This window comes from Rutidosis leptorrhynchoides, chromosome 4, assembly GCF_046630445.1.
Source record: "Rutidosis leptorrhynchoides isolate AG116_Rl617_1_P2 chromosome 4, CSIRO_AGI_Rlap_v1, whole genome shotgun sequence".
NCBI classification, from domain to species: Eukaryota; Viridiplantae; Streptophyta; class Magnoliopsida; order Asterales; family Asteraceae; genus Rutidosis; species Rutidosis leptorrhynchoides.
In genome coordinates, this window is record NC_092336.1 from 419,965,410 (window position 1) to 419,992,659 (window position 27,250).

Sequence of the window (27,250 nt, forward strand, 5' to 3'; positions counted from 1 at the left end):
AGCCAACTTTGGTGAAAACATCATCATTTTTATCATTTTTAGTTTAGACACGTGTAATACTTTTGAATATGTGTTAATAGAAGTTCTGCATTGTGTGCTTTTTTGTTTGATAAACTTGAATTCTTGGTCAGGTATATTCAATTAGAATTGTGTCAAGTTTCCTTATTACGTGATAATTAGGTGTGTAGTGTGTATGTGACGAAATGACAGTCATTAGGGAGTACTATATACTACAAATTTGTTTCCTTATCTTTTTTGTTGGGTCGTATCCTGCAATTTGTAGGACAAAAGATATGGCTGCCATGGAAGAGTTGATGTCATAAGGAATTCAGTATGCTAACCAGGTACTCTTATTCAATCTTTTGTTCATTATTTCAAGCTAAACATTGCTTATTTGTGTCTGTACAAATTCGTGATGTTAGGTATTGATTTAGGTCTACAAGGTACTTGCGTGATAATTCAGGAAACGAATTGGAGCATAAACCAAATTTGCAAATATGATTATTATATACGACATCTAGAATCAAGAATTAGCGTACCGTTGTCGAGGTAACTTTTTACCTTTATCAGTATTGAAACCTTTATCAGTAGTGAATTTTTGAATTTTACATTATTTTAGTTGATAAATTTACAAATATACTCAAAACTACAATATTGACTAAGATTACTTGTGTGGAAGTTTGGATTAGGGATTATCATTCAATTTATTTGTTGTTCACGTCTTTCTTCAAACGTTGTTGTTATCATGATCAAATTGTTGGTGTTAGTTGATGTTACTTACAGTGTAAATTTAAAGGTTTATTATTTCATACCTTATAATCTTTGTCTCCTTATTGTAAAATTGTTGGTCTTAGTTCTTATTTTGGAACCATTATCCCTAACTAACTATCTATGATAAAAAAATTTCAGCCACTTACAAAGACTTTCGTTAAGGCTTCCGGCATCGAAAACTACAACGATTTACTACTTGTCAATCGTCATATTACTACATGGACCGCAAAATTAAAGAACCAGGGCAACACACATCAAAAGCCGCACATTTGTGGCTGAGGTGGTTTTGTTAAAGGCAATCATGTTAAAGTTGGCGACAAGTTATCCTTCATGTAAAAAATAATGTTCTTCGTGTGCAACTCAAGTAAGACTGAATGTTGTTCAACTTTATGTGAATGTTCACCTCTTTTGAATGGCAATTGTTTATGTCGTAAACGATCTTTGCTATATTTTGGGTTGTAAATTCATTATGGGGTAAACATTTTGATGGGTTTTGAATGACTACTACTTTTATGTAACTATCTATGCTTCTATGCTTTATAATTATAATAATGTTGTTTACAAAATGTAGTTAAAGGTCATGGTTGAGTCATATAAAAAGACCATTAATTAGTATATATTTGTTAGTATATATTTGGGTGTAAATATTCTAATTTTACTGTAAATAGAATTCATAAAATAACCCTGCGAATTCGCGGGTCTTTAACTAGTATGAATTACAATTGAAATGTCAAACAACAACGACAACCACCTTACCCTAAGCCTAATACAGATGCATAAACTCAGCCCCTAATCCAACCATCAATAATATAGTATACTTCTATGTTTCAAGTTTGAACAAAAGAAAATAAATATAATTATTTAAAAGTGTATGAAATGTTATATATTTAAACTTAGTAGCTCATTGTGAAATTTTGTGAAAATTATTGTAAACCACCGTCAACCGTGTTTAACTTCAAGCGCTGAAACAACTCGAATTCAGTAAACCCTAGAAAATGGAGGAAATGAAAGACCAAAACTACTGGTTCTGACGCAAGCAACGACGGAGTTACAGCAGCAGATGCTCTCAAAGAGTTGCTACGTTTTTTTAAAAAAATTCGCCCCGGGTGAAAAAAAAATTCTGTTTTCGCCACTGGCCACCGCAAGTTACCGCAGCAGAGGATGAAAAAAGAAGTGAGGTTAGTAACGGAAATTGGAATCTCAGTCAGTTCTGGTACGAACCGTGGAACTGCGGAGACGGTGGCACGTGAAGTTTACGCGCTATATACTTTGATGAATTCCACACCTTCTGTTGCTTGCATTGCGTGTCCTACCTTCTACGCTTATCTCAAGGTATATATACTCACGTATCGTATATACATATTTATTTTGTTTCCAGAAACTTTCTCTCAATGTGCCTGTACAATATTTAAAATATGATTAGCGATTTGAGAAAATGCAAAGGTTAATTTTGAATTTAGTAATTTGTAATTTGTGTGTTCGTGTTCAAATTTCTTTCAGAAAATGTATCATGATTTACTTGTGCAACTCTTGTAATATGATAAGCGATTCGAGCAATATGCCGATATGGAAGTGAATTCACTTTCTATGACTATAATGAACCGCTAGAGCTACCCTCAGGATTCTAAGTATAGACCCATGGAGTCACGGGACACCGCTAGTTTGAAAATTTTTAGTAGAAAATACTCTGTAAATTGTATAGGACACCACTAATTTTAAATGTATGACCCCATATACTTTTCAAATCTATAGTTTTTCTTTTGAATTGTATAGAACACCACTAAATTCTGCTACTCGGATCCCATATATTTTTCGAAATTCTATTCTTTTTAAAGGTAGACTATCACTAAAATAGCAAATATAATGGGTATCGAAACGAATTCCGGGACACCATTGATTTATAATCCTGGAATCGCCACCGGCTACCCTCCTCTATGAAGCAATCTTTCCGTATTATTGTTGCAGATACTCTGTACCTGGTAATTGTTACTCACTACAATATGCTAATGCTAATTGTTATAAGAACTAAAAATTTGAAACACTTTGCTTGTACATCAATTCATAGCAGTGGTCTAGATTTTAAAATTTAAACTTTATGAAAGCCTTAAAGGCTACAAATGTTGGATGTTGTGTGCTAATGGTCCCTTAGATGTCCATCTTATTTCGGTTCTTCTGTGGTTTAACTGGAGATGGTTAACTAGGAAATGCATATAAATAGGCATAAGACTAAATGACCGGCTTAATGAACAGTGAACGCTGGTGTAGTTTGTGTACTAAAGTACCACGTGCACACATTATGTCAAAATGCTTAACCAAGAAATAACCTTGATGACTAATTGTTGCAATTATATAAAGAGCTTTGTTGTTCATACTTCGTCTTGTACTTCCGTGAAACTTGATGAAGTAAATTGAAGTTATTAAAATGGAGAATGATATAGAAATTTGGGAAAACATATAATAATTAAGTATACTATGTCTACAAGTGGGCATTTCATTTCAAGAAGGATGATACATGGTCTTGATTATGTCGCATATGATTTCTTATGTTGCTTGTTTATTCTAATAGTCAAACTTAACAGGATTCCAATAGTCAAACTTTACAGCATTCTAGATGGTTTATGCGAAAGCTATAATATGTTTATATATTTGCTACCTTTGGTAGATCTTCACCAATAAATAATCTAATTGAGAATTTTACACCTTGCATGAGTTTGTGGATTCAAGGCTCACGTCATGTCAATGATGATATTGTATTAGTTAAGTGACATGTCTGTTAATTTATGTGGTATATATACTTACAAATACATGGCTCCATGCCTGAGTGAGTTCCTAACGCCTGATTTATATTTGTGTATGAGATGGTTCAGATTGACCGGGGCATTTTGGGCCTTTTAGAAGCTGATCATCTAGGTAGATTATTTTTAGCAACTGTAAACCTGATCAATGAAGAAGGAAATTCAATAATCCTGTTTTGTTATTTGTTTACAAGAAGCAGGGTGGTCAGCCGCGCGTTGTGGCGGCCACCCCTCATTTACGTAAAACTTTTTTGTAGCATTCAATTATATATTATAATAAGAATATATTAAAGCAAAGCAGTTAACGTACCTATAAAACCATAATTCGTTTTAACATATTAAACATTTAATACAATTGCAAAGAACATATTATTGCAAAGAAACATATTGTCATATATTACTATATGGGTTGTAATAAATTAATTATCCTAAGCTGTCCAAATTATGTCGTATAATATTTTTTTTGAGATGTATCAAATTAATTGTTATAAATGATGGCCTATGTGTGTGGCGTGTGGCAGTGCGCTTCAGACCGATTGCTGGTAAAAATTGTACGTTCGAAAATATGATGCGAGTTAATTTGTGTAGAGATGTCTTTTTATTTCGCTAGGAAAATGAAAGTATTTTTGTTCAAAGCTTGGGGTGGGTTTATGAGGTTTTTTAGGTCTAAAAGCTATGTGCGTAGGTTCTAAAAGTTGCGTTGCCGGAAGTATGGAGGTTAGAGCTGGTGGAACAAAGACGAAAATAATTTAAAAAAAAAAAACATAAAAAGGACAAAGGAGTTACTATTGAGGAATAGTAACCTTTTTCCTCAATTGTATATAGTATTAATATTAAATATTAATGTTATGTTGTATACGTAATAATGGATAATTGGATTCACGTGCAGTGCAGCGTGATAGAGGCGTACAACTCATAGGCTTGCGCCCATGTGGGTTTCGCCCACAACACTATGACCCTGGGTTGAGATTAGGGGGATGGGAACAGGGGGAGCGGGTCTTTCGAGAAATTGTCCACTCCTGAGCCGAGGCTAGCTTCAGTGTGCAACTCACTCTCAGTGGTGTGTCTGTTTACTGTTTAGGTAGTTTTGTAACTTGTATTTGATACAACACAAACCGTAGTAGCTCTAGAGGAAGTTAACCGCATAAAGATTGTATATGTTTATGTTCGTTACCAATTACCACAAACGATGTTAGTAACTGCGGTTGCAAAACTTCTATTTTTTGATCATAAGTTCAATACTTGTTATTTTTTCCATTGTACATACAGATAGACTAAAAGCATGTCATCCGTTATTAGCTTAGGTGATATGCAACAGAGTACTAAACCTTTTTTCGATTGCTCGTTATTGAATTTTACGTTGTTTTGGTGGGATTCCGTTAACGTTGACATTAAATTGTTTTTGCTCGAATGTATGCACAGTATAATTAAAAATGAAAAATACATGATTAAAACGACAAAAAGATATCCAGGTAAATATTACATTCATTATGTAATATAGAATCAAAAGAGAGTCAAATGAAAGTACACATCAATCAGACAAGTGAACACTGAATAGATACGAAAGATTTTAGCCTCCACTTATGGGAGGTATAATAGCTAACTCATCTCCACTCTTAACGACTGTAGACTCACTTGTGTATTCTTCATTCAATGCCATTACCATACAACCACGCAGCTCATTTGATCAATCCATAATTAATGAATTACTTAATTACGAATTGAGTGCAATAATAAGATGAAGGATGGGATGTTTGATGATTATTTTGGGCCCCGATGATCGTCTTTCACTTTAGCAATCAAGTGATCAACCACCCCGACCCGGTCTTGATTGTCAATTAGCATGATTCACCTTAGCGCGATGTAAAAATCCCTTGGGCAAGATCACAAGTGGAAATCACAAAGGCTTGGGCAAATGGCAGAGAATCAACAACCTATAAATGAGAGGCCATGCTCTCTATTTATAGTATTCGAAATATCCGCGGGTTGCGGATTGCTTAACTATCCGCGAAAACTTAGCGGATTAAACCGCAGTCTTTTGTTAATGCGAAAACATAACTGATGTGCTTATTTTCAGCAGATATTGCATAACTTTGGATTATAATTCGCGTAATTCTGCTTTTAGCCTTTAGCAAATAAAATATACATATACAATGCTATGTATATGATCAAGTCCCCTCAGTTTATTATGATACATCTCGCATAGCAGATGTATCATGATAAACTCTAAAAATTCGCAGTTGTCATAACCATTACTCGCATTGAGACATTTACGCTCTATCTTTGTTACCGTTACAGCAAACTAAGTTACCGTTGTTATTCATTATCTAAAATGTTATCGTTTGAATTATCTCAACGAACAAACAACACAACCAAGTATTACATTTGCATCCCCTATATATACCATGGACCAAAATAACAAATTTCCCACTTGCATATTCTGAATTTCTTCGCAATTAATCAAATTCTCAATTAGCCTTTACAACTTTCTTCTTTATTCACAACTTTACCTTCATTCCAAAAATGAAAATCGACGAGGTTGATAGCAAGGTTAACCCAAAAACCTTGATCACCAAACTATTAACAAGCCCGGAGGCTAAATCGGCATCATCGAAAGAGAAGCAATCCATTCCAATTGTCGACTTAACTTCCAAATCGCCTTATACAAAGCCAAGCTCCACCAAGCGACCATTACAGACGCTGCCACAATCACAAAGTAAAAAGCTCAAACAACAAGACGACGCTCTTTTTGATAATCCAATTACGCCGGATTACGAAGGGGACCAGCAAACTGGTACATCGCGATTATTGTTTCATGTGAATAACATGCATTATTCATTTGTTTCGCTAGCTAACCAATTGCTTTATCTTGCAGGCGATTCCACTGGTGATCCCGTGTTTGCCAGCCCAAACACTATTGATCAGATCACAGAGTTGTTCCGCACTCCACCCGACTCCTACGGAGTGCGGATTGATGGTTTATCAGGATACACTTATGCTTCAGCTGCTGCTGCTCTGGATCAGCGCCAACAGATGAAGTTAGCAATCCCCGGCGAGCTTCGCCTTGAGTTCTCTAAGCTCTCTGCGCTGGATGCGCATAACAGTTTTGTTCAAAATTTCTACATGTGCTTTAAATTCGCATATGATATGATTTGCCGTCAAGAACAGTTTTTCAACGTTCTTGAAGCTGAAAAAACAAAATATCACACCGAGAAGGCCAAAGCTGCGGACAGCGAGAAATGCTGTGTTGACCTTTCCTACGAACTCACCGCAGCAAAAAACCACTGTTGATGACTTGAAACAACAAGTTTCTACTGCGACTGAGAAAGAAAACAATTTGCAATCCACCATCAAATCGCTGTCAGAGGATGTGGCGAAGCTTACAGCAGAGCGGGACAGCGCTCTAGCTTCTAAAGCTTCTGCGGAGCTTGAGTTCACCAAGCTCCGCCAACATCTCCCCGAATTGGCTAGGAAAATTCTCAATTCCAAGCCTGTTTCCAAGAATTTTTCAACATTCGCTGCCGCATTAAAACTACGCGAGAGGGTAGAGTTTATGGACGATATTGCCATCAACTGCCCACTGCCAGATCCACTACCATCTGCCATTGCTGATCGCCTTTGCTCTTTAGAAGAGGCAAAATCAGCATACGCAGTTGCTCAGCAGGGCATACCCGAAATTCCCCTCCCTAAGATAGCTGCAATAAGCAAGCGAGAGGATGTCACTGCAGATGACATCATCAAGCTTGACTTAACCAAGGAGTAGAAACTCGCTTTGTATAACAGTACGTAGCTGCCTCTGCGTCATTATTAATAAAATTTCTCTTTTTCTTATATTTGCAAATACTTTTATTTATATAGCGCTTTCATTATCAGATATTCATAACACGGACTTGTCCTTTGTAATTTCCAACTTTTATTATTGTGCACATAATAAATGTGTACTTTTGTGAAACAATCTGTATGCATATATTTTTATACGTTATGAATCTTCTAAGTCCGTCGTAACGATCCTTAGGCAATCAATTAGCATTGCGAAGCATCTAAGCATTGGCTAAATCAAACATGTAGGATATAAACTCCTTTCGCAATAATTTTTGCTGCCAAAGTGGACATTATCATCACTTTGCTATCTAAACACTGTGAAATATCACAACATTATGAAACAAAGTATAAAACATTTCATAATCATTTGCATTTCACAAGTAAATATTTCGCATATTCGTTCTGATGCCAATTCTGAAATTCTTACAAGCGTGATCAAGACTTGTAAAAATTAAAAATTAGAAGACATAAAAAGAATATCAACTGCAAGCCTTGAAGCTAATTTCGCACATTACGCATATGCATCTTAGGTTACATATAACTTTGTGCAAAGTTATGCATAATATCGCTTTAGTAAAATAGCATGCCACGCATTAGGTAAAGTTCGCCCATCCATATTCGCGAGCTTATATGAACCTGCTGCATTAATTGCTACAATTTAATAAGGGCCTTCCCAATTAGGTCCCAATTTGTCAAGCTTTTCTGCTCTGCTTGCCTCATTATTTCGCAGTACCCATTCGCCTATATCGAAAGACAAAGCTCGTACTCGTTTATTATAATACTTTGCAATCTGCTGTTTATTATTCGCTTCTCTGATAGCAGCCATTAACCTTCGCTCTTCAATGAAATTTAAATTCTCGCCCAATGCATCATCGTTTGCTTCTTCTTCAAAGTTAGCGACTCTATGCGTTGGCACAAGAATTTCAGCGGGTATTACTGCCTCAGAGCCATACACGAAACTAAAAGGTGTTTTCCCTGTGCTTTTCTTGAAAGTAGTGCGATGTGCCCACAACACAATGGGTAATTCATCCACCCAACCGGTTCGCTTTTCGCATAACCTCCTTTTAATGCCATTTACAATATCGCGATTGGTTACTTCGCATAATCCATTAGCCTGTGGATGCGCTACTGATGTAAATTTTTGTATTATATTCAAATCAGTGCACCATGCCTTAAAAGGATCTTTTGCTATTTGTGCACCGTTATCACTAACCAATTCACGCGGAATACCAAATCTGCAAACAATGTATTCCCACACAAAGTTTCGCACTTGCACACCAGTGATAGTGCGAACCGCCTTAGCTTCCACCCATTTTTTAAAGTAATCAATTGCCACAATTAGAAACTTGACATTGCCAGGTCCCGCAGGAAATGGTCCTACAATGTCAATAGCCCACTTGTGAAATGGCCATGGCGAATTGACAGGAATCATATCATGCCTTGGCATTCAATTTTGCGGAGCATGCCTTTGGAAACCTTTACATCTCTTAACAATTTTTGCAACATCGCGATACAGGGATGGCCAAAAGTAACCCATCCGCATAATTCTCACAGCAATAGTTTTATAGCCTGAATGCAGTGCACAAGAACCGCTATGCACTTCATCAACTATCATTTCTGCCTCAATTGGTCCAACACATCGCATCATTGGACCGCAATATAATTTGCGATATAAGATATCATTTTGAATGATATACATTGGTGCTCGCTCTCTTACTAGGCGAGCTTCGCGCTTATCATTTGGCAAAACATCACTGCGAATGTATTGCAAAATTGGTTCCATCCAATTTGACTGCTCCTCTTCAACAGTCGCAACCATTAAGTCATTATCTATTGATTTGCTTGGCAATTCCTCAACCTAAGCTTGTTTTTGAAAGTGTGAAAACGCAAAAGCAGCCAATTTACTTAAAGCATCCACCTTCTTATTTTGAATTCTTGGCACTTGTGCGAGTTCAAAGTATTCAAACCGCTCTGCTAAATCTTTCAATAATTGCAAATATTTCTGCATTGAAGAATCATGTGCTTCAAAAGATCCATTAAACTGATTTGCTACTAACTGCGAATCTGTGAATGCCCGTAACTTAGTTATATCTATTCTTCGTGCAATATTTAAACCAGCAAGTATCGCTTCATACTCCGCTTCATTATTTGTCACATCAAAATTAAAACGCAACGCGTATGTATGGTCTTCACCACTTGGGCTTGACAAAACCAAACCCGCACCTGCGCCCTCTGCACATGAAGCACCATCAGTAAATAAATCCCAAGTTTCACTCATTATCGGTTTTAACGTTGTTCGCTCATTAATAACCTCCAATTCTCCAGACATTTCAGCGAGATAATCCGCCATAACCTGACCCTTTACAGCACTTCGCGGAAGGTAAGATATTTGATAAGCACCCAACTCTACCACCCACAACGCAAGTCTGCAAGATATCTCTGGTTTTTTTAAGACTTGCTTGATCGGCATATTGGTTAACACATGTACTGGATGCCCCTAAAATAATCTTCTTAGCCTTCGCGATGTTAAAATAAGCGCGTACACAAACTTCTCAATCGGCGCATAGTTTATTTCACTTCCCGTAAGGGCTTTACTGACAAAATACACAGGCTTTTGTATTTTATCTCTTTCCACGATTAAAACTGAGCCAAAAGCTTCATTTGCCACTGATATATAAAGGTATAAAATTTCGCCATCAGTTGGCGCTATTAATGTAGGCAAAGTTTTCAACAACTTCTTCATTTCTTGAAATACAGCTTCTGCTTCGCTTGACCAAACAAAACTTTTTTGTTTTAAGCAGCCTTTTAAAGTTTTGAAAAACGGCAATTGTCTTTCAGCAGCTTTAGACAAGAAACGTGTTAATGCAGCTAACTTTCCCGTCAAACTTTGCACCTCTTTAACCGTTCTCGGCGCGGTCATATTTTCAATAGCCGCAATCTTTTTTGGATTAGCTTGAATACCTTGTTCTGTAACGAGATATCCCAAAAACTTTCCTTCGGATTCGCCATAACTACATTTAAGCGGATTAAGCTTCATGTTTATTCTTCGCAATGTGTCGAATGTTTCGCGCATATCTTCTACGATTCGCTCTTGCGTTGCGCTTTTGATCACCAAATCATCAACATAAGCCTCAAGATTACGCCCAATTTGTTTTTCGAACGCGGTGTCAATTAAACGTTGATATGTCGCACCCGCGTTGATTAAACCAAAAGGCATCATTATATAGGAAAATATGCCTTTGTCGGTATGAAAAGCGGTTTTGTCTATATCTTCTTGAGCCATTGGGATCTGGTGATAACCCCTTGCCGCATCCAAAAAACATTTATATGGAAAAGCGTGCAAAGATTCCACTTTTAAATCAATTTCTGGAAGCGGATAATTATCCTTAGGGCATTCTTTATTTAAATCCTTAAAATTAATATACATTCTCCATGAACCATCAGGCTTTTTTACCAATACTGGATTCGCAATCCATGATTGGTATTGAGCCTCGCGTAAAATTCCAGCTCTCACCAATTTTGTTACCTCTTCACATAGCCATTTCACGCGATCTGGGCCATGCCTCTACGCTTCTGCACCACAGGTTTTAAGGCTGGATTTACATTAAGTCGGTGTTTCGCAATATGACGCGGAACGCCAGTCATATCATTTTCACACCAAGCAAAAACATCCATGTACTGCACAAGTAACTGCACAATTTGTTTCCTTGTGTCCTGTGACAACCCGGAAATTTTTGACCAAATTTAAACTTAATCTTTATATGATTCCGACACGATAAGCAAAGTTTGTAATGTTGAGTCTTGAAAATTTTGGAACTATGTTCATACATTCAATTACCCTTTTGACTATGCTCGACTATTCACGAACGAATATATAAATGGATATGAATATATATATATATATATATATATATATATATATATATATATATATATATATATATATATATATTATAACTTGAAAATGTTAACAAAGTATTAAATGAATAATATTTTAGATTAAACGTATTTGTCTCAATATATGCTTAATATATTCATCTACGGAATTAGAAGATAATACCAACGATTGGATTAGCAGATATTTCAATAATTATAAATTCCGTAAGTATTGTGATAAGTCTTTGTTGAGAGGTCCACCTTGATTTAAGAAATCTTTCCTTTTTGACTGTATTTGATATATAAATAACTTGCAACGTGTATAGAAAACGTATTTATATATATTGTGTGTATATATATATATTAAGGTTCGAAATTATTTTTGTAAACAATAGTAACACCCATTTATTGTTCCGTTTGATAAATAAATATTATATACAAATTTATATTTTTCTAAACGAAAATATATATTTTACAATGTGATAATGCATAGAATTGAATTAGATATAAAATGTTTCGATATTATTAAATATATTTTAATAAACAACGAGGAGTTGATTTATAGAAGCAAATGACCAAATTACTAAAATGTATAAGTTATACTTTGAGTAATATAGTTTATTGATAATTTAAGATTATATTTTGACAAATGTACGAATCACGAAATGTAAAGTACAAGTTTTCTAAGCATACGAAAATGCATTCGAGAAACTGGAACTGAGACATTAGTCAAGCATAAACGTACGAGTCATCGGACCAAAAATTAAAAGTCAACTATGCACGTGAATATAATATAATATATAATTAATTAATATAAATTATATATATTATATGTATATTATAAAAATATGTCGACAAACAAAACAACAACAAAATTGTGAGCTGCATTTTGGGGTCATGCGATCGTATAAGAAATAGGCATAAAATCCATGCGATCGCATGGCAGTCAGGATTCAGAAACATTCTATAAATAGGCCAGTTTGCTCGACGTACACACACACACATATCCTATATGTTACTCCCTCTGTATTATATTTATATTATTATTATTATTATTATTATTATTATTATTATTAGTATTATTATTAAGATTAAGATTAATATTATTATTAATCTTATTATTATTATCAGTAGTATTAATATCATTTTTATTAGTATTATACATAAAATACTACGACGAGGTCATGTCCAAACGATTTCAAAAATGGTTTTCGAGTGAGTCAAAGCTAAGGAAGTTATGGGTATAGTTCGGGGGTATAGCTCGTGAGTCAAACCTAGTGTTTATCATCTATGTTGCGTCTACGTACTTTCCTGCAATATTGAATCACAATATTGATACGTGAGCATTCATATCTTATCTTTTATATATTAATAATGTATCCATGGCTAGTGCTCGAGTATATATGTTTATGCATTCTTGTATGCTAAATTTCGTCATTAAACAGTTTATGATAAATCACGAATTAAATACATATATTACTGATAAAAGGTTTATGATATGCATGTTTTTGGAAAGCTGGCGAAAAATCAATAACTTTTCATTTAGAAATCGCGTAATTTCGATGAACGAATTTAAAGATATGGTCAACTGAATTATGATTAACATTAATTGAAATTGCTTTTGAATCTGCAATTGATATTTAAACAACTTGTTTATAAGATTGATAAATTGAATTTTCAAATATTACTAATCGAGTAAGTGAATTTTTATATAAGGCACGTCTCGTCTTGTTGAGCAATTGTCAAAACTGATTGTTTTATCATGTTTTAAAGCCTTATAAAAACTATAGTTTAATTTTACAAGAATTGGGAAACTATGGGAAATTTTAAAATGTTTCGATTGACATGATCATTCAACTATAGTATTAAGTCAAATTGACTTTTTGAAATGACTTTTGATAACTTTTGTATGTCGATCTCGAGCATTAGCATTGTGATACACTATGACCTGACCTAGCTTGATAGACATTTATTGACCAACATATGTTCTCTAGGTTGAGATCTACGGTTATTTGGTATTCCGAGTTTCGGTCACATTTCGGTGAACGACTTTATGTGCTGCTAAGGTGAGTTTATAGATCCCTTTTTAATTGCTTTAAATATTTTTGGGCTGAGAATACATGCAATTTATTTTAAATGTAATGGACACAAGTACATACTAAATTCTACACTGAGTTTGAACCGAAAATCCCTTAGCTTTGGTAACTAGTAACTGCCAGTTATAAGAACTGGTGGGCACGAGTAGTAGTATATGGATCCATAGGGCTTGATATCCCCGTCCGAGCTAGAGCACTAGCCTTTTAACGGACGTATGCTATTTGAGAAACGTACACGTTGGTTTGCGTGTATTATTAAGATGATTATACAAAGGGTATAAACTATATATACGTTAAGTTTAGTTACCAGGGTGCTCAATTTCGTAGAATATTTTGATAAACGTTTCGGATGAAACAACTGAAATCTTGTAATCTACCTTTATGTACAAATTATGCAAAACATTAAAACTATGAACTCACCAACCTTTATGTTGACACTTGTTAGCATGTTTATTCTCAGGTTCCCTAGAAGTCTTCCGCTGTTTGCTTATATGTTAGACAAGCTATGTGCATGGAGTCTTACATGGCATATTTTTCAAGGAAACGTTGCATTCACCAAATCATCACCATGTATCTTATTTTGACTGCATTGTCAACGGAAGTACTATTGTAAACTATTATTTACGGTGATTGTCTATATATAGAAATCATCAGATGTCGAAAACCTTTGATTTAAATATTCATTTATGGTGTGCCTTTTCAAAAGAATGCAATATTTACAAAACGTATCATATAGAGGTCAAATACCTCGCAATGAAATCGATGAATGACGTGTTCGTCCATATAGATTTGGAGCGATCGTCACAGTTGGTATCAGAGCGTTGGTCCTAGCGAACCAGGTCTTGCATGAGTGTGTCTAACTGATATTTGTTAAGATGCATTAGTAAGTCTGGACTTCGACCGTGTCTGCATGTTAAAAGTTTTGCTTATCATTTCTTGTCGAAAATTACATGCTTATCATTATTAAGTCTAGACACGTTTTCCTGCATTTATTGCATAAATAGTGTATAGACAAAAATTCATATCTTAGCGTATCTGTTACTGTAAACTTTTCCTGACATCTTCCGAAAATTTTTCCGTGATTTATGGAATTTGGTATTATATATACATATGTAAATTATGTATTGAAGAATACCAAACTAAATTCTATAATCTAATTCATATCAAAAATCATCTCCCTAATTATACAAGATGGATCCCGTATCTAGCTCAAATTCCTTAAACTCTGACAGCTATTCCGATATGGATATTCACCTGAATTCCGAAGACAGTGTAACCGGAATGGATCAACCAATCAGCCATCACCTATTCTGGATGAATTGGGGATGGGTTCGTAGCCTATTTAATCATTGGAGACAAGAAGAAGGTGATCCCTTCCATCCACCAGATTCCCCTCTTGGCGAAGAACCTGAAGCACTTACCGGCGAACCTGTTCGAGACACCATTTTCTCTCTCATTTCCAGAGTATCTCGTCACGATAATATAATATCTCAAATTTTGAATCTTATTCATCCGCTCGTCTGAACCAACAATCATCCCGGTGTAATAGAAGAAGTCAACGAGCTTCGCGCTCGGGTAGTGGCTTTGGAGAATATGGTGCAAAGGTTACAAGCACCAGCAGCATCACCGGCATCAACATTACCACCATCATCAATACCAACAGTACCATTACCACCATCAACAGCATCCACATCCCATGATTCAACATCACAAGATGTTCCACGAGCATCAACGTCATACGCACCATAGATACCAAGGAGTACTAACAACAATAACCGATGAAGTATTGATTCATAACTTCATTGGAGAAATATTCTACAGCGATTATGTAATATCTAAAGTTTTAAAGATTATATATTCTAGTCCTAATCGAAAACCAAATGAGATTAATATTATGTTAACTCATTAAATCCATGATTACATCTAAAGAAAATATATATGCAGGTATATTTTCATAAAGATTATAATTAAAAATCCTTTTGTACAAACTATTAATGGTGAGAATATTTTAACGGGTAGGTAATACCCGAGAGATATATAAATTCACAATTAATATGTTACATTCTTCGATTCTGATTCAACAAATCATCAACTATACTCACTACTTTCACAACGAGATATATTCTTTCATAGAAATCAAAATAACCATACTCATTCAAATTCAATTACATATTCTGATTTTAACATATCAGAATCCAAGTTGAGATATAATCGATATCATCACTCTTAGATTCCAATATCTTTCAAAGCTATACTTTGAATTCAAAACTGTGCTAGAACATCACTTCTATCCATAAAACCCAGTAAAATAATTATGATATTCAAAATTCTAGAACATCATATGTATATTAATTATTACAATCTGTGTTCAAACCCTTCGAAATTCCTGAAGACACTTCAAATAATGAACAATCGAGATGATGATCCAACCAGATGTTACCCACGGTCATGCACCTGAAAAACCCTCGAAACCAAAGTCATAGTTTAAAACGTATCCGTGTCAGACCCTTTGGCATTTATTCGCAAAAATAACTTTTCAATCCTTTTTCAAAGAAGACAGTTTTGTCACAGCTTCAGCAAATCAACTTCAATTGTTCATTCAAATAAACCTTATTATAACGATTACTCCTTCATCATTGTTACCGGGGAATCTTTCATATCTCGCCACATTAGCAGTAAACTTACCAACAACTTCACTGGTCTTTGACTTTCCGAAAAATCATTATATTTATCAAAACCCCATAATTTACTCATCTGCATCTTGTAACAAGAATTGTCTTGCCAATTACTGGGAATCAACAATCAGTATTTTGAAATCTCGCAGCATGTCTACGCCAACAGTTATATGTGTACATATAACATCTATCTCCTATATTTATGTACTTTGAATGTGAAGTTTCTGAAAAACAGCCTAAACTGCAAACTAGTTCTCAAAATTTTAAAAGATGCTGATGAAGCAGCAAACACTGTAAACGACCTTAACAGTAAAAAATTTGATGATAAAGAATAGTGTGTTGGCAAAGCTCAGAAAAAGAGAAGGTTTGGAACTGGAAAATGAATTGAGCAAAGTATGAAGGAGACTGTGGACAAATCACAAAGACTAAATCTGCCTTCAAAGAATCCAAATGATTCACTATCTGCTAAAGTCATTAACGAATACCGTGCTCCTGACTCTAAACCCTTGCGGACAATATTCTTCATCATCCTCTGATATTAGAAATTTTAAGATATCATCGTATCTTTCATTATAAATATCCTTCATATTTCTGAAGATATTTCCATAATTAATCTTATCTAAAATCATTTATCTCTTCACACCATCTGTATTATATCATAAAAGAAACTATTTTAGTTTCTAAATTCTGAAACCTTCAAGTTTAAAATATGAATATTTTTGAAGTAGTGTTGGAACAGAAGCATGAGTTAGTATAATATAATGACACTTGATCAATGTGATTATATTACAGTAAGTCATGCTGAGTTTCTAAATGGAACATGACGATTCACAGACCAACCGTCATCATGTACCATGTTACACGACTCTGGTATTCTATTTAACCTCTAAGAATATCAAGAAAATATTTTCTTGATGATTCGGTCTTTTTCGGATATTCTGGTAATTTGATAAATTAAAATCGTGCCATTACAATTTCCTTCTTAGAACATCAACTATATTCATTTCAAAATCCATACCTACGAATTCTGGACCATTATTCGCTTGACTTGAAGTCAGGAAAAGGAGACAAAAGTATGGAATTCTTGGATATAAAAGAAAGTATAAAGCTCGACAACAACACATAAATTACAAACCGTGCATATCAATACGTATTGCCACGTAAAGCCACGGGAGAATTAAAATTACTATAACCCCAAGGTAATAGTAAAAATAAATAAAATTCTCCGGTGGTAGATGAAAGAGAAGAATGACAGATATGAAAGTTAGGAGTATATCAAGAACCAGAACTGGATGAAGCATATTGACGAATACTTTAAAGAATGAGTTGAGGGAGGAAGAATAGAAGGTGAGCTGTGGAAATAAAGAAACGAAGGGAGTGGATTTATAGCGAAAAATCTGACAGAGCAATCGTGACAGGATATCGCATTTAATCAAAGAAGATCCTAATTTCCTTAATTATCGAAGAATCAAATCTTATTACGAAGATTTTCTCTAAATTCCTTGAACTACGGAAATCAATCCTATCTACGTCAAAAGATATGACGAATCTACATTTATTCATTTCACTCTTTTATGATAGCTTCACTTATACTCTTCGCGTAATCAAATTGTTTATTCCATATTACTTGATGATGATAAAACTCCATTTTTAGCTCGTATGCGTCATGAAAACATACTTATTGTCAGCCATTACCATCCCAATCAAATTTCGGGATTAAATTTATTTAACGGGTAGGTACTGTGACAACCCGGAAATTTTTGACCAAATTTAAACTTAATCTTTATATGATTCTGACACGATAAGCAAAGTTTGTAATGTTGAGTCTTGAAAATTTTGGAACTATGTTCATACATTCAATTACCCTTTTGACTATGCTCGACTATTTACGAACGAATATATAAATGGATATGAATATATATATGTATATATATATATATTATAACTTGAAAATGTTAACAAAGTATTAAATGTATAATATTTTAGATTAAACGTATTTGTCTCAATATATGCTTAATATATTCATCTACGAAATTAGAAGATAATACCAACGATTGAGTTAGCAGATATTTCAACAATTATAAATCTCGTAAGTACTGTGATAAGTCTTTGTTGAGAGGTTCACCTTGATTTTAGAAATCTTTCCTTTTTGACTGTATTTGATATATAAATAACTTGCAACGTGTATAGAAAAAGTATTTATATATATTGTATATATATATATATATATTAAGGTTCGAAATTATTTTTGTAAACAATAGTAACACCCATTTATTGTTCCGTTTGATAAATAAATATTATATACAAATTTATATTTTTCTAAACGAAAATATATATTTTACAATGTGATAATGCATAGAATTGAATTAGATATAAAACGTTTCGATATTATTAAATATATTTTAATAAACAACGAGGAGTTGATTTATAGAAGCAAATGACCAAATTACTAAAATGTATAAGTTATACTTTGAGTAATATAGTTTATTGATAATTTAAGATTATATTTTGACAAATGTACGAATCACGAAACGTAAAGTACAAGTTTTCTAAGCATACAAAAATGCATTCGAGAAACCGGAACTGAGACATTAGTCGAGCGTAAACGTACGAGTCATCGGACCAAAAATTAAAAGTCAACTATGCACGTGAATATAATATAATATATAATTAATTAATATAAATTATATATATTATATATATATTATAAAAATATGTCGACAAACAAAACAACAACAAAATTGTGAGCTGGATTTTGGGGTCATGCGATCGCATGAGAAATAGGCATAAAACCCATGCGATCACATGGCAGTCAGGATTCAAAAACATTCTATAAATTGGCCAGTTTGCTCGACGTACACACACACACACATATCCTATATGTTACTCCCTCTGTATTATATTTATATTATTATTATTATTATTATTATTATTATTATTATTATTATTATTATTATTATTATTAGTATTATTATTATTAAGATTAATATTATTATTAATCTTATTATTATTATCAGTAGTATTAATATTATTTTTATTAGTATTATACATAAAATACTACGACGAGGTCATGTCCAAACGATTTCAAAAATGGTTTTCGAGTGAGTCAAAGCTAGGAAGTTATGGGTATAGTTCGGGGGTATAGCTCGTGAGTCAAACCTAGTGTTTATCATCTCTGTTGCGTCTACGTACTTTCCTGCAATATTGAATCACAATATTGATACGTGAGCATTCATATCTTATCTTTTATATATTAATAGTGTATCCATGGCTAATGCTCGAGTATATATGTTTATGCATTCTTGTATGCTAAATTTCGTCATTAAACAGTTTATGATAAATCACAAATTAAATACATATATTACTAATAAAAGGTTTATGATATGCATGTTTTTGGAAAGCTGGCGAAAAATCAATAACTTTTCATTTAGAAATCGCGTAATTTCGATGAACGAATTTAAAGATATGGTCAACTGAATTATGATTAACATTAATTGAAATTGCTTTTAAATCTGCAATTTATATTTAAACAACTTGTTTATAAGATTGATAAATTGAATTTTCAAATATTACTAATCGAGTAAGTGAATTTTTATATAAGGCACGTCTCGTCTTGTTGAGCAATTGTCAAAACTGATTGTTTTATCATGTTTTAAAGCCTTATAAAAACTATAGTTTAATTTTACAAGAATTGGGAAACTATGTGAAATTTTAAAATGTTTCGATTGACATGATCATTCAACTATAGTATTGAGTCAAATTGACTTTTTGAAATGACTTTTGATAATTTTTGTATGTCGATCTCGAGCATTAGGATTGTGATACACTATGACCTGACCTAGCTTGATAGACATTTATTGACCAACATATGTTCTCTAGGTTGAGATCTACGGTTATTTGGTATTCCGAGTTTCGGTCACATTTCGGTGAACGACTTTATGTGCTGCTAAGGTGAGTTTATAGATCCCTTTTTAATTGCTTTAAATATTTTTGGCCTGAGAATACATGCAATTTATTTTAAATGTAATGGACACAAGTACATACTAAATTCTACACTGAGTTTGAACCGAAAATCCCTTAGCTTTGGTAACTAGTAACTGCCAGTTATAAGAACTGGTGGGCGCGAGTAGTAGTATATGGATCCATAGGGCTTGATATCCCAGTCCGAGCTAGAGCACTAGCCTTTTAACGGACGTATGCTATTTGAGAAGCGTACACGTTGGTTTACGTGTATTATTAAGATGATTATACAAAGGGTATAAACTATATATACGTTAAGTTTAGTTACCAGGGTACTCAATTTCGTAGAATATTTTGATAAACGTTTCGGATGAAACAACTGAAATCTTGTGATCTACCTTTATGTACAGATTATGCAAAACATTAAAACTATAAACTCACCAACCTTTGTGTTGACACTTGTTAGCATGTTTATTCTCAGGTTCCCTAGAAGTCTTCCTCTGTTTGCTTATATGTAGACAAGCTATGTGCATGGAGTCTTACATGGCATATTTTTCAAGGAAACGTTGCATTCACCAAATCATCACCATGTATCTTATTTTGACTGCATTGTCAACGGAAGTACTATTGTAAACTATTATTTACGGTGATTGTCTATATGTAGAAATCATCAGATGTCGAAAACCTTTGATTTAAATATTCATTTATGGTGTGCCTTTTCAAAAGAATGCAATGTTTACCAAACGTATCATATAGAGGTCAAATACCTCGCAATGAAATCGATGAATGACGTGTTCGTCCATATGGATTTGGAGCGATCGTCATAGTTGGTATCAGAGCGTTGGTCCTAGCGAACCAGGTCTTGCATGAGTGTGTCTAACTGATAGTTGTTAAGATGCATTAGTAAGTCTGGACTTCGACCGTGTCTGCATGTTAAAAGTTTTGCTTATCATTTCTTGTCGAAAATTACATGCTTATCATTCTTAAGTCTAGACACGTTTTCCTGCATTTATTGCATAAATAGTGTATAGACAAAAATTCATATCTTAGCGTATCTGTTACTGTAAACTTTTCCTGACATCTTCCAAAAATTTCTCCGTGATTTATGGAATTTGGTATTATATATACATATGTAAATTATGTATTGAATAATACCAAACTAAATTCTATAATCTAATTCATATCAAAAATCATCTCCCTAATTATACAAGATGGATCCTGTATCTAGCTCAAATTCCTTAAACTCTGACAGCTATTCCGATATGGATATTCACCTGAATTCCGAAGACAGTGTAACCGGAATGGATCAACCAATCAGCCATCACCTATTCTGGATGAATTGGGGATGGGTTCGTAGCCTACTTAATCATTGAAGACAAGAAGAAGGTGATCCCTTCCATCCACCACATTCCCCTCTTGGCAAAGAACCTGAAGCACTTACCGGCGAACCTGTTCGAGACACCATTTTCTCTCTCATTTCCAGAGTATCTCATCATGATAATATACTATCTCAAATTATGAATCTTATTCATCCGCTCGTCTGAACCAACAATTATCCCGGTGTAATAGAAGAAGTCAACGAGCTTCGCGCTCGGGTAGTGGCTTTGGAGAATATGGTGCAAAGGTTACAAGTACCAGCAGCATCACCGGCATCAACAGTACCACCATCATCAATACCAACAGTACCATTACCACCATCAACAGCATCCACATCCCATGATTCAACATCACAAGATGTTCCACGAGCATCAACGTCATACGCACCATAGATACCAAGGAGTACCAACAACAATAACCGATGAAGTATTGATTCATAACTTCATTGGAGAAATATTCTACAGCGATTATGTAATATCTAAAGTTTTAAAGATTATATATTCTAGTCCTAATCGAAAACCAGATGAGATTTATATTATGTTAACTCATTAAATCCATGATTACATCTAAAGAAAATATATATGCAGGTATATTTTCATAAAGATTATAATTAAAAATCCTTTTGTACAAACTATTAATGGTGAGAATATTTTAACGGGTAGGTAATACCCGAGAGATATATAAATTCACAATTAATATGTTACATTCTTCGATTCTGATTCAATAAATCATCAACTATACTCACTACTTTCACAACGAGATATATTCTTTCATAGAAATCAAAATAACCATACTCATTCAAATTCAATTGCATATTCTGATTTTAACATATCAGAATCCAAGTCGAGATATAATCGATATCATCACTCTTAGATTCCTATATCTTTCAAAGCTATACTTTAAATTTAAAACTGTGCTAGAACATCACTCATATCCATAAAACCCAGAAAAATAATTATGTTATTCAAAATTTTAGAACATCATATGTATATTAATGATTACAATCTGTGTTCAAACCCTTCGAAATTCCTGAAGACACTTCAAATAATGAACAATCGAGATGATGATCCAACCACATGTTACCCACGGTCATGCACCTGAAAAACCCTCGAAACCAAAGTCATAGTTTAAAACGTATCTGTGTCAGACCCTTTGGCATTTATTCGCAAAAATAACTTTTCAATCCCTTTTCAAAGTAGACAGTTTTGTCACAGCTTCAGCAAATCAACTTCAATTGTTCATTCAAATAAACCTTATTATAACGATTACTCCTTCATCATTGTTACCGGGAAATCTTTCATATATCGCCACATTAGCAGTAAACTTACCAACAACTTCACTGATCTTTGAATTTTCAAAAAATCATTATATTTATCGAAACCCCATCATTTACTCATCTGCATCTTGTAACAAGAATTGTCTTGCCAATTACTGGGAATCAACAATCAGTATTTTGAAATCTCGCAGCATGTCTACGCCAACAGTTATATGTGTACATATAACATCTATCTCCTATATTTACCTACTTTGAATGTGAAGTTTCTGAAAAACAGCTTAAACTGCAAACTAGTTCTCGAAATTTTGAAAGATGCTGATGAAGCAGCAAACACTGTAAACGACCTTAACAGTAAAAAGTTTGACGATAAAGAATAGTGTGTTGGCAAAGCTCGGAAAAAGAGAAGGTTTGGAACTGAAAAACGAATTGAGCAAAGTATGAAGGAGACTGTGGACAAATCACAAAGACTAAACCTGCCTTCAAAGAATCCAAATGATTCACTATCTGCTAAAGTCATTAACGAATACCTTGCTCCTGACACTAAACCCTTGCAGATAATATTCTTCATCATCCTCTGATATTATAAATTTTAAGATATCATTGTATCTTTCATTATAAATATCCTCCATATTTCTGAAGATATTTCCATAATTATTCTTATCTGAAATCATTTATCTCTTCGCACCATCTGTATTATATCATAAAAGAAACTATTTTAGTTTCTAAATTCTGAAACCTTTAAGTTTAAAATATGAATATTTTTGAAGTAGTGTTGGAACATGATAATGCTAAAAACGAACATATATTTCATAGCATTATCCCTCAAGAAAGACAAGGTTTTAACTACAACTGTTCTATTTACAAGTGATATTCGTTTAAATAATAAAAGGTGAAGACAAAAGACAGATTCGAAAAATTGAAGACGCAAACGACCAAAAAACTCAAAAGTACAAAATACAATCAAAGTGGTTTCAATTATTGATAAGAAACGTCTTAAAATTACAAGAGTACAAGAAGCGAAACGCAAAATACAAGATATTAAATTGTACGAAAGGACGTTCGAAAAATCGGAACCGGGACCAAAGTCAACTCTCAACGCTCGACGCAACGGACTAAAAATTACAAGTCAACTATGCACATAAATATAATATAATATTTAAATAATTCTTAAAATTATTTATATATTATATATTTTATTTAAAAAACCGTCGGCAGAAGAAACAAGCTCATGTGAGCTGGAAAAGCAGGCCATGCGATCGCATGGTCTGGCAGTTATAAAGCCATGCGATCGCATGGTGAATAGTACCAGGCCACATTCCTATAAAAAGCACGCTCTTGTCGACTGATATCCATCCTTCATCCATCTCTCTATCTATAAACGTATATATATTTATATTTATATTTTAATTTTAATTTTAATTTTAATTTTAATTTTAATTTCTAATAATAAGGGTATGTTAGTGAATGTTGTAAGGGTGTAAGTCGAAATTCTGTCCGTGTAACGCTACGCTATTTTTAATCACTGTAAGTTATGGTTAATGTTATTTTTATTTTAATGTCTTGTAGCTAAGTTATTATTATGCTTATTTAAATCGAAGTAATCATGATGTTGGGCTAAAATATTTAAAATTGGGTAATTGGGCTTTGTACCATAATTGGGGTTTGGACAAAAGAACGACACTTGTGGAAATTAGACTATGGGCTATTAATGGGCTTTATATTTGTTTAACTAAATGATAGTTTGTTAATTTAATGTAAAGATTTACAATTGGACGTACCTATAAATAACCATATACACTCTATCGGACACGATGGGTGGGATATTTATATGTACGAATAATCGTTCATTTAACCGGACACGGGAATGGATTAATAATCTATGGAATTATTAAAACAGGGGTGAAATTATGTACAAGGACACTTGGCGTAATTGTTAATAAAGTATTAAAACCTTGTTACAGTTTAAGTCCCCAATTAGTTGGAATATTTGACTTCGGATATAAGGATAATTTGACGAGGACACTCGCACTTTATATTTATGACTGATGGACTGTTATGGACAAAAACCAGACGGACATATTAAATAATCCAGGACAAAGGACAATTAACCCATGGGAATAAACTAAAAATCAATACGTCAAACATCATGATTATGGAAGTTTAAATAAGCATAATTCTTTTATTTCATATTTAATTGCACTTTTAATTATCGCACTTTTATTTATTGTCATTGTATTTAATTGCACTTCTAATTATCGTACTTTTTAATTATCGCAATTTTATTTTATCGCACTTTTATTTATCGCAATTTCATTATCGTTATTTACTTTACGCTTTAAATTAAGTCTTTTATATTTTTAATATTTACATTAGGTTTTAACTGCGACTAAAGTTTTAAAATCGACAAACCGGTCATTAAACGGTGAAAACCCCCCCTTTTATAATAATAATATTACTTATATTTATTTTTGTATTTTTACAAATATGGTTTTAAAAATATAGCGTTAAGCTTGTTTAATTTTCCCTGTGTAACGAACCGGACTTACTAAAAACTACACTACTGTACGATTAGGTACACTGCCTATAAGTGTTGTAGCAAGGTTTAGGTATATCCATTCTATAAATAAATAAATATCTTGTGTAAAATTGTATCATATTTAATAGTATTTCGTTATAAAAATAATACTATTTCCTAGTACACCTCGCACACATAAAGTATTTTTGGCGCCGCTGCCGGGGACATTCTTGCTTAAACGCCGGAAGCGCAACGCTATATAAAAAAAAAAATATTTTTCTTATAAAAATATACGTTTTTGAAAAAATAATAATATATTCAAAAATATAAAAAGAAAAACAAAAATATAAATATTTTTAAGAGTTTGTTAAATATATATACATAATTATAAAGTTTCTTTATTTTTATTTTGTAAAAAAAAATAAGTTTTATTTACTTAATATAAATATTTTATAAATTTTAAAACAGAAAACTGAAAAAAAAAATTAAAAACAATCGAGGCCTGGTACTGTAGTAGCCCAACCCTGGGCCGAAATCCTTATCCATGCGATCGCATGGATTTTGAACGTGAGGACCATGCGATCGCATGGCCCTGTCTGACACGCCCTAATTGACCATCCAACAGCAATTATTACGGATTATTATTATTAATTACAAAACCCTAATTAGGGTTAGTGTATTAAATTAATTTTTATTTTTGTTTTAGTTTTAGTATTTAATTTGTATTTTTAGTTTTACTTAGTTTTAATAAAATATAAAATTAATAGTTTTATAAAATAAATAATATTTTTATAAAATTGTGTTTTTACAACTTTTAGTATATTTTTATATATTTTGTATCTTTTATTCGTTTTAGCGTAATATTTGTATTTTTCGCTCGTATTTAATTCTAAGATATAGTTTTTGCCATAGTTATTTTTATTTTTATTTCTAGATTTTTAGGCTTTGCCGTAAAATCCGTTAAGTACTTTTTCTTTAGACTAAGATTTAGGTGCTCTAGAATTTTGCGACGCCATTTTATAAAATTTAGTACCTTTTTAAGTTATTGCCGTTTTGGCATATAGTATTCCTTTTAAGCTTTAATATTTTTAAACGCAACTTTTAATTCTTAATTTTTAGTTCCTTTTTAAGTTTCGACGCGCTACTTTCTTATTTTTATTTTTCGACTTTTTATTTTTTTCGACGTTTTTCGACGCGCTCTTTTTCTTTCTTATTTCTCGACGCTCTAGTTTTTAGGACTTAGATTTTTTCTATTTCTTATCTAAAATTTCTTTAAATTTAAACGAAAAAATTATTTTACGTGGTTAAATTGATAGACATCAAAATTTTCTGGTTCGTAGTAATAGTTGGATTTGTACGTGGACCGGGTTATTGGAGCCAAACAGCACTCAATTATATTGAGATCAAACGAATCCTGCCCCTCTACTGCATCTTTTGGCTATTCGAAACGTGGGCAAATTCAGAAAAGTCTATTAATTTGATAACTTATACAATTTTTCTTTCTTTTTAAAAACTAATAGGATATTCAGTGAATGCACCGAGCAAAACGTTCACCACCTTTTGTACGTTCACCACCTGTAACTCGATCAAGACATCTAGCAAATATTGTCGCCGTTGATTTTTCTTTAGAATCGTCATCCAGTCGACCAAGTACTCCAATTCAAATTTCCGATAATCCATTTTTTGAACCCGACCTCACAATTGAGAATCCGGAGAATATTCAGGGACAATTCAGAGATCCTGAACCATTAATCTTTCCTCCGGAACCACCAATCATTCAAACAGAGATTGTTGAGGAACGAACCATTAAATCATAATCCTCTAGTGATTCAAATTCAACAAATTCAATCATGGAGAATCTGGAACCTCTAAGTATGGAAGACCGAATGCGAGCTAAACGCACTGGCCAAGGTCACGCAATTACTCAACCAGACATTAATGCGCCAGATTATGAAATCAAAGGACAAATCCTACACATGGTAACTAATCAATGCCAATTTAGTGGTGCGCCGAAGGAAGATCCAAATGAACATCTTCGTACATTTAATAGGATCTGCACTCTATTTAAAATAAGAGAAGTGGAGGAT

At 33.3% G+C, this 27,250-nt stretch overlaps 1 protein-coding gene and 1 pseudogene across 1 annotated transcript; one reads left to right on the forward strand and one right to left on the reverse strand.

Annotated features, from left to right (window-relative positions):
- Nucleotides 1-415: 415 nt before the first annotated feature.
- Nucleotides 416-2,399, forward strand: LOC139842050 (uncharacterized; annotated as a pseudogene).
- Nucleotides 2,400-9,246: 6,847 nt separating this feature from the next.
- On the reverse strand, nucleotides 9,247-9,858 carry LOC139842051 (uncharacterized). The gene has a single exon (XM_071832228.1). The coding sequence runs from the start codon at nucleotides 9,856-9,858 to the stop codon at nucleotides 9,247-9,249; it is 612 nt and encodes a 203-aa protein (XP_071688329.1).
- Nucleotides 9,859-27,250: the final 17,392 nt, after the last annotated feature.

Bases quoted from the DNA above. Each gene is read 5' to 3' on its own strand.
- LOC139842051 (XM_071832228.1), bottom strand. From the start codon at position 9,858: ATGCCGATCAAGCAAGTCTTAAAAAAACCAGAGATATCTTGCAGACTT.